General features: G+C 28.6%; 1 protein-coding gene across 1 annotated transcript; it reads right to left on the bottom strand.

The window, feature by feature from the left end:
* Window positions 1–417: 417 nt before the first annotated feature.
* Window positions 418–9,026, bottom strand: LOC149879977 (peptidylprolyl isomerase domain and WD repeat-containing protein 1-like). Its single transcript, XM_090069935.1, has 19 exons — window positions 8,877–9,026; window positions 8,502–8,604; window positions 7,622–7,722; window positions 7,156–7,251; window positions 5,210–5,297; window positions 4,838–4,940; window positions 4,534–4,677; window positions 4,029–4,103; window positions 3,597–3,677; window positions 3,294–3,387; window positions 2,986–3,039; window positions 2,791–2,834; window positions 2,446–2,520; window positions 1,947–2,071; window positions 1,760–1,817; window positions 1,588–1,670; window positions 1,362–1,474; window positions 906–1,057; window positions 418–767 (listed from the first exon to the last, which is right to left on the bottom strand). The coding sequence occupies exons 1-19, from the start codon at window positions 8,971–8,973 to the stop codon at window positions 624–626; spliced, it is 1,830 nt and encodes a 609-aa protein (XP_089926061.1). The 5' UTR covers window positions 8,974–9,026; the 3' UTR covers window positions 418–623.
* Window positions 9,027–9,607: the final 581 nt, after the last annotated feature.

Here is a 9,607-nt window from a genome sequence, read left to right as displayed (position 1 = left end):
TACGTCCAAATTTCCTATAAACAGTACTTTTGTGGATTTTCTCATTTAAAATGATCCACAGTGGACTTTTTGCCTTCAGGTTTATTATCCAAAAAATACTTGTATATACTCTCTTACACGTGCTTTTTAATTGTTTTATTCGATGATCTAAAAAAAAATAAATTATATAATCTATCATGTTTAAACAAGAATTAAATACGCCTTACTAAGATCAAGTCGAAAAAAATTGATAATATGTTTTGTGGTGTTTAGATTTACCTACTTAGTACTTAGTATTTATGCATATTTCATTGGAAATATTTTCACAACTTTTAACTTGGAGAGTTTTCATTTTTTATACTTCTGACAAAAAAAAAAAAAAAAAAAAAGAGGAACATGGGAAATTAAAATTGTTCGAAGCAAGGTAATGTGAAAAGGTCGAATAAACGGGGAATTTTTTCTCTGCATATTTAAGTTTCGTTTGTTTTGTTTGGTACACAATAAACAACATTCTTTCAATTCTTTGCGCATGCGTAGTCTGTCGTTATTTAAATCCGTTCGTAGATCCGTTCGTAGATTCGTTCGTAGATTCGTTTTTTAAAGTGGCGAAGGAAAACCCTGAAACTTTTCGATTGGAAAAAAAGTTATTTCACCACCATGTTAACAATTTTCACATCTTCACGTGGCTTGTCATTTTTAGGGAAGGTTTTCACCAGGCTGATTGCTTGACACACATCCATACCTTTAACAACGCGTCCGAAGATAGTGTGTTTGTTATCGAGCCAGGGCTAAAGTTATAAAAACAAGTTATTTTAGTCGTTAGCTGGAAAAAAAAAGTGAAAATCAAAGGTATGCAGCTCATAATAATCTCGTGATTACTATAAAGAACAAAAGGAATCACATCAAAGCTGAAAACAAAACCCTACCGTTGGGATAACAGTGATAAAAAACTGGCTACCATTTGTATTTGGACCAGCGTTCGCCATACTGAGAGTGTAGGCGCGATCATGACGCAAGGTATGGTGAAATTCATCTTCAAATTCTCCACCCCAAATGGACTGACCACCGGTCCCGTCGCCTAATTTACAAACCAACTCACATTAAAAGGTAAAAAAAAAATAATAATAATAACTTTTAAGGTTTCTGGGTTTTTTAACTTTTAAAGGTCGAAATTTAACTTTAAAAATTAAAGTAAAAAAAAATTTTAAACAAATTTTCGGTTCCAAAATAAAAAAATCTTTACGTCTGAAATTGGAGATTGAGCCAAAACAGATCATTTTAGAATGATGCTATTCGATGAACTAATAATTGATATATGCGTCATAAGTTTTTATATAAGTTTTGGTCTATAAATATATCAGAGAGAATAATCAATAATTTACCAATAGGATCTCCCGTTTGAATCATGAATTGCTTGATAACTCTGTGAAAGATGTGGTTGTTGTAGTAGCTATTACGGCAGTGAGTTACAAAGTTCTCTACTGTTTTCGGACATCTAAACTCGATAAAAATAAACCGCTTATAAATATAAAATGTAAAACAAGCCTAATTTTCATTAAACTGTTTATAACATCTAGAAAAATAAAAAACCATTAAAATATAACATACTCTTTAGGGTAAAGCTTTAAATGTATGTCGCCCATCGTTGTGTGCATTACTACATTCTCTGCAAGACACTTAACGGATGTCTCCTGAAAAAATAACGGAAAGATGTAGCAAATGATATAGAGAACTTTTTGTGGATTTCATACGTTAAAAAAAATGTCGAAGCAGAAGTTACCTGCGTCGCTGCGACTATTTCATCCCTTGACGGCTTTTCATTAAAGATGTCTCGATCGCTGCAAAAATTTTAGAATGTTATCAAGAAAGAAAAACTTTTTCCAAACAAAGATTCTTGCATAAAATAAAACTTGATTCTGATATACGTTTATTAAGTTATTTCTCGCCTACCGAAAGCTTCTATTTACCTCTGATCTTGATCAGGATCCCTTCTGCTCAAAATGTAAAATCGATTTTTTTTATACCCAGTGCATATCAGACAGGGATCTGTTGAGATTTTATCAAACGATGGATTATCAGAGGCCGTCATCTCCTGGAGATGGAAGAAAAACAAAAGCAATATGAAGTTCAGTATTTTCTAAAACCGTGTTAACTGGTGAATTTGTATAATAACGAATCAAAATTCTTCATGTAACTTTCATTCTGTCTATTCAATCAATGCAGTTCATAACCATGCTACAATATCATGAAACACTACAAACGCACTCAACACTGTAAATTATTATGTTAATTTTTAGATGTTTATTCAAAATAATAGCAAGCAAGAAAAACTTCCTAAAAATACCCGTCGAAAATTTTTAATAATTTCCATTGTTCTAAAGTGCTAAACTATCATACCAAAGTAAAAAAAAACGGAAAGTGCTAAACTTACCAAAGTAAAAAAAAAACGGAAAGTGCTAAACTTACCAAAGTAAAAGAAGAATTAATTTTGTTTGGGTTTCCTTGGTACAAACCGATGTTTAGAAACCTGACGTTGTCTTTCTAAAAGATAAACACGCAATAAATAAACGGCGCGCCCGGTCTGTTGATAAGCAAATCTCACGTAACGCGTCTAAAACACTGGAAAATTTTAAGAAGATTTCACTGGAATCATATTTTCATCTAAAAAAGTTCATCATTCAAAAATACCATTGTAAATACAGCAAAACAAATAGCTATAAAAAAGAAATAAGAAAAATAAGAATAACCGAGAAGAAAAGAAAAAAAAAAGCGTTTCATGCTGATCATTCAACAATAGTAAATAGCGCATACCATGCCGAGGAACTTAACACAAGTATTCGTAACCAAGTTAACAACTTAAATAGAAAAAAAAAAATTCTTTTCATAAATGTTTTTAAAAAATTGTGGTGAAAATGTTCTAAAATTGACTTTTAATGTGAAACTCTAACAAAAGTATAATTTTAATATACATATACTTTGAACATAAGTAAACTTTAAATTTTTAACCTTTGATTCCAAGTATAGTAGAATAAAGGATAAAATAACCAGTCTCATCAAACACTAAGAATAAATAATTCATCTTTATTAGGCAAACATGGTACTTATTTGTTCTTATTTGATAATAATAGACATGCATAATGATAATACATGAAATCGATATCTTCTGTTTACTGTTTACTATTATCTATCATAAATTATTAATATTTATCAAAAATTACATTTATTATTACAGTTTGTTTCATTGCAAATGGTATATAAGATACTTAATATCTACAAGAAAGTTAATAATTGAATTTAACTTAAAAACACACTACCTGGGTTAACATGTTTAAATGCTTCACTCTTTTCCAACTCTCTCTCAATAGCCACTCGTCTTCCAAACTCCATGTTGGGCAGTACTTGTTTTTCCTTTAAAATTTACCAAAAATTTAACCAAAAAAATGACAAACACAATGCAAACTAAAACATGAAAAAATGAACTTAAAAATAACAAATAAAAATAACAAAATATATAAACAAAAAAAAAGAGCACAAAATAACACCAAATCAAAATAAAATAAAAATAAAGCAAGTAGAAGCACGAGAGAAAGATTTTGTTGAATATATTAAATACCAACCTGCTGAGTTGCAGTAAATGTCTTTAAACTTTCAACCAGAACCTTTGTTTTCTTTGCAGTCAGAAAGCGAAACACGCACACCTAATGAAAAAAAAAGAACAGATTAATTCTTAGTACACATGGTAAGTTAACAAAACATTTAAATCCAACCTTAAAATTCAATAGTAAAAATATCTAATAAATAAAAAATATGGGTTGAACCTGATGAAATTCAGCACTCTTTAATCGTTAATTACTCGAAAACTACTTAACAGATTTTTCTAATTTTTGTGCAGAAGGAAGTCAACTAAATTATTATTTCAACCAATTTTTTACATTTTTAATTGGACACTTAAATAGAAACTGAACATTTTTAAAAACAGTTTGATCCAAAGAACCAACCTTAAAATTCAAGAGTAAAATAAAAATACCCAGAAAGCAAAAAGTGCCTACTTTTTTATCCATCGATTTTGTAACAAATTGGTTTCCATCTTTTGAATAACTTATCGATGTCACGTAAGTCTTGTTCTAACATCAAATTGAAATAATACAAAGTAAAAACAACCAATGTAAAGTTTTTTTAAAATAAACTTTGAAAATTCAAAATTAAATTTTATTAATCACTATAAAATTTTGTTTTAAAATAAAGACTCGTTTATTATACTTTTTATTAATTGTTATTATTGTTGCTAAATACTTTTTAGATTTAGTGTTAAACGCTGAATGAAGAATTAAAATTAGAAAAAGATTTTGTCTTCGAAATAGATCTACTGATATTTTGAAAAACTCCAGAGTTTGAAAAATATTGTTTCTTTACAATTGGTCAGTTTTTTAGAAAGCTTCCATCAGCCAATTTTAGCTTTGAAAAAAACTATCAAATCTAAATAAGCAAAATGAGTCAAATGGATTACTTGCATTAGAGTGAAGGTTTAACTAAAAAGTATGAAGCAAAACTTACTGCCACAAAGTGAAATAAATCAGTGTCGGTTTTAAACTCAAACTTAACATTTTTAGGAAAAGAGAAGTCATCTTTTTGCCCACTCCAATACTCCAGCATTCCTGCTTGATCAGCTGATATTACAACATCGTAAACTGGATTGTACTTTAAAAAAGAAATATATAATCATTAGTCAGGTTGGATGTTGCCTTAAAAACAATCCTTTTTCAAACTGTTTTAATACCAATCTGAACAATCCAAAATGAAATCCAATCACTTTGTAGCATAAAAGCAACAAACTCAACCACTATTTCAACACAACTACCTTTATTGCTGTAATAGGTTTAGAATGTATTGTTTGCGTTGTTAAAAGCTTAGCTTCTCCTCTTCCATCATAAATGTAAATAACACTGCCATCTTTTTCTGAGCTAAAACACAATAAAATACAAGTGTTGGTTAGTTTAATATCTAGTAAAACTGCTGCATTACAACATTTTAGTAATAAGGCGAATTTAGTTCACCTAGACTAGATACATTTATTACAAATACTACAACATGCATAAAACTAGACAGAACATGAACAATGGCTAAGACCAAGTGCATTTTAAATTTGGTTTACAAAAGAAATTAAATATAATATGGTTTCATTTTTAAACTTGACAAAACCAAGAAACAAATATGTTATAAATGAGCTTACATAGCAATTGCTGAAATTGCATCACCTTTTTTAAACAGCCATTCACACAACATTGGATGGTAGTTCAATTTCATCATGTTTATCATATCTGTGATGGGTAAACAGAAATATCTGAATAAGAATTTATCACTCTTATGATATACAGTACTGTGAATATGTTTTAGACCACTTCCATAATTAGACGTATTTACAATTTTTTTCCTATATAATTATTTTAAAGCGTACTTAAGTTTAATGATATACAAGAAAAGTTGAAAGAGTATAATATTTTGAATAAATAAACAAAATTGATGAGAGAACATGAGGGATTTGTTTGTTTATTTTTTAAAACGATGTGTCATAATAACTACCGACCAAGCGTTCATCTAAATAAGAAATAAAAATAAACTGGTTTATAGTGATTCGGGTTCATACTCCTTCATTTTTTGTTTTTGACATTATAAAGTGCAGTGATAGAATGAATTTAGTACAATAATTATGGGTTTTGGTACATTTTTAAAAAATTGTTATTTTTTATGAACATAGTTAGACAAATCATTAAAAATATTTAAACAAAGTTATTAATATGCATTTTTAGATAAATTATATATTAGTTTTCATTTTTAAATGTTAAGTTTGCATTTTTAGATTAATTAAAAGGGTAAAGTATCTTTAATAGAGAGACAAAAAGTTATTATGCTTTACGAAGAAGGTTATTCTCAGCGCCAAATTTCGTCCAAAGCAGGATATTCAAAGACTGCTGTTACAGAAATCATTAAAAATTTTAGAGAAACTGGCTCCCTTGAAGATAGAAAGAAAAGTGGTAGATCTCCTAAGCTAACAAAAGACGACAATAAATATTTAAAAACACTTTCTTTAAAAAATAGGAAAAAAACATCAACCGATTTGGCAAAGGACATTAACACAGCAACTGGGAAAAATGTCAGCTCTTCTTGTATTCGACAACACCTACTCAAATCGAGATTAAGAGGGTGTGTTGCAATTCGAAAACCATTATTACGGCGTGGTAATAAAGAAAAACGACTTAAATATGCGAAACAACACAAAGATTGGGCCCAAGAAAAGTTTAATCGGGTTCTGTACACCGATGAGTCCAAATTCGAAATTTTTGGAACAAAAAGACGCCAATATGTTCGAAGAAGAATTGGAGAAGCCTATAAGCCTGAGTGTTTAAACCCTACCATTAAACACGGAGGAGGCTCTTTACAAGTTTGGGGCTGTTTATCTTCATCTGGAGTAGGTGATTTGATCAAAATAGAGGGGCGACTCACCGGGGAATGTTACGTAGATATCCTAAGGCACCATGCTGTATCATCCGGAATGAGACTAGTAGGTCATAATTTTATTCTGCAGCAGGACAATGACCCAAAACATTGTTCCCGAGTGGCAAAAAATTGTTTAAATAAAATTGCAGAGGAAGGAGTACTAGAATTGATGACCTGGCCTCCCCAGAGTCCAGATTTGAATATAATTGAGCATATATGGGATTACCTGGACAGAAAGAAGGTTGAACATGCTCCCCGAAATGCTAAAGAATGTTTTGAAGTACTTCAAAGAGAATGGCACAACATACCCCAGGAATTTATAACTAATTTGTATGAATCTATTCCCCGGCAAATATCGGCTGTGATTAAGGCAAAAGGAGGACATAGTAGATATTAAGAGTTTTTTATGAAGTTTGACATTAAATAGTTTGTTATTGTTCTATATTTTTGTGTGAAATACATGCGTTTTAATAAGTTTATAATATAGAACTACAAACTTTAATATTAGAGAAGAATTCTCCGGATCTTTTGAAAAAATGTAAGTGGTCTAAAACATATTCACAGTACTGTATAAAGCTAATTTAAAATTTAAAAATGTTGCATTAGTTTTCAACTGCTAACTAAAAAAATAATATCTTTATTTAAAAATAAACAACATAAAACAAAAAAATAATTTTATACCAAAGTTGATAACGTCAAAAACTTTAAGGGCCTTGTCCACACCAATTGTTGCATATAAAGCCCCGTCTACACTTGATGAAACATCTTCAATAGCACCTAAACAATATTTTATTCAATAGTAAGAAAAAGAAGCAGGTACATCAGGTTCAAAGAAAAATAAGAAGGTACATCAGGTTCAGAGAAAAATTTACGTGAAAACAAAGTCAAGTTTAAAAAATTGAAAAAGTAAGAAAATTTTAAAGAGAAATGTAAAAAAAAAAAAAAAAAGACAGAAATGAGTAAATAAAAAAAAAATAACAAAATATGTAAAGTAAATTAATAAAAATAAGAAATAAAAAAGAAAAAAAATACAATAGAAGAATTCATTTTTACTTTCACTCACATGAAAATTATTATTCATACTTATTATGCAAAAAACATTTATATTTTAAGGCTTTTTTTCTTTAACTCATATTAAAAATATTACCTAAATGTGCACGAAAATGTTTGATAAATTCAATATCTCCTTCTTTCTTCTTCCAAAACTTAACATGGCCATCATTACTGGCTGTTATAATAAAATTGTTCCTAAAACAAAACAAAACAAAACAAAAAAAAATAGAAAACTTTAAACTGAACTTTTAAGAAATATAGAACTTAATTGAAATTTCAAAAACAATAAAAAAGTGAAAATAAAGAATAAAAATTGCAATAAACAAGGCATTAAAAAGAGCATAGCAGATTAGATTAGGATTGAGCTTCATCTGATGACACTTTGATCTTTAAACATTATTATTAACAAAATTGTTATTATCAATATGGCCTTTCCGGATTAATACTTTCTAGGCACCATACCACCTAGGTACCATCTAGGTACCATACCACCTAGGTAACATCTAGGTAACACCATACTTTTTGATTCATCTCTCCCTGAAATATTGTATCAAGTGGAACTGTGTGCAAAAATGAGACCTGTCAGTTTACAGTATCTTTAACCCTGATTCATTGAATATACAAAAAAATTTTATTGAAATAATTCTATAACAAACATTTTTCAAATTTAAGTGCAGTACACACTTTTTACAAAACATTGGATGGATGTTGTGCAGTTACCAAGGCTCAAATAAGAGATTTATTTTCATTTAATATACTATGTGTTATAAAAGTGCAACAATATATTGTTACACTCACACACCTTACAAATGTGAATTTTTTCAGGAGAGTTGTTTAACTCATGCAAACGAGTTATGAACAACTAGATTAGCACCATTAGTGAAAAGAAAAAGCTTATGTCAACTGAAATATCTGTGCGTGTGCGAGTGTGTATCATTTAAAAATAAAGTTTAGAGAGAAAAAAAACAACTAACGGTGTTACTTCCACGTGTGTCACTACATCCCGATGCATATAACTTTTTTCATAATTTTCACAAGAAGGAAGATTTTTTAAATAAGTCTGTTCAAACTCTAATTCTAAATGTAAAATAAACTTGTAAATATTTCCATAATTAATTTTTACAACATTTTTTTAAGTTAGGTAAACTTTAATAGAAACATACACAGATTAATAAATAAAGAAACAAATCAAAGAAAAAAGAAAACTAATGCTGATGATAATGACCAATAGATGAAAAAAATTCACATTTTAAATTCATAGCAAACTTAGTAAAAAGATGACTTGTGATCAGTGATCAGTGATCATCTTCATGATCAGAGTTGTTAGCACTGAAAAGGAATATACTTACTTTTCTTTTTTTTTAAAATTGGCATTGGTGGTCCTATAAAACTCTCTTCGTCTCCATCATCTTCATTTTTCCGTTTTAAACTTTCATCTGTGTCCATTTTAATCTGAATCTATTTTTTAAATCTTACTTTTAAGTTGAAAGTTGAAAAAACATAAAGTTCCAAACATAAAAATCATTTTATATAGATTTAAAAAATTATTTAATTAAAAATCTAAAAACTACAAGCCTAAAATTAGTTTATAAACTTTAAAATATAGATTAGGTAGTAAAAAAATTGATTACTAATTAACCTAAACCATTCTTATTAAAAATATTTAAAATAATTTATCTAACTTTGTTGTTTCCATTTTAAAAAATATGACTGATAAAAGAAAGAAGATCTTTTATTGGATCTTCCACAAGATTTTATAAAAGATCCAATAAAATGAACTAAAGAAAAAATTAAGTTATATAAATTACAAAGAGAATATTATCAAAAGGAGCTGAAGAAGAATTTTTTAATTTGAAAAACAAACAACACCGTCATCATCACCATTACTACGATCATTGTCATCATTACAATTTAACTAAACAATATTTAACACACTTAAGTTTTAAAGAAATAAGAAAATTATGGAAAAACTTGTAAATTTTTATTAATAAAATTGAATAAAAATTTGTTATTCCTATCTAATAAAAAAGGTTGATCACCATCATCAGCATCACTACAATCATCAAAAGATCATCAAAAG

Source organism: Hydra viridissima, unplaced genomic scaffold (genome assembly GCF_058129835.1).
Source record: "Hydra viridissima isolate aposymbiotic clone 2 unplaced genomic scaffold, HvirCarnegie_v1 scaffold_13, whole genome shotgun sequence".
NCBI classification, from domain to species: Eukaryota; Metazoa; Cnidaria; class Hydrozoa; order Anthoathecata; family Hydridae; genus Hydra; species Hydra viridissima.
The sequence above is the reverse complement of the archived record's forward strand: the minus strand, read 5'-3'. Positions and strand labels throughout refer to the sequence as shown.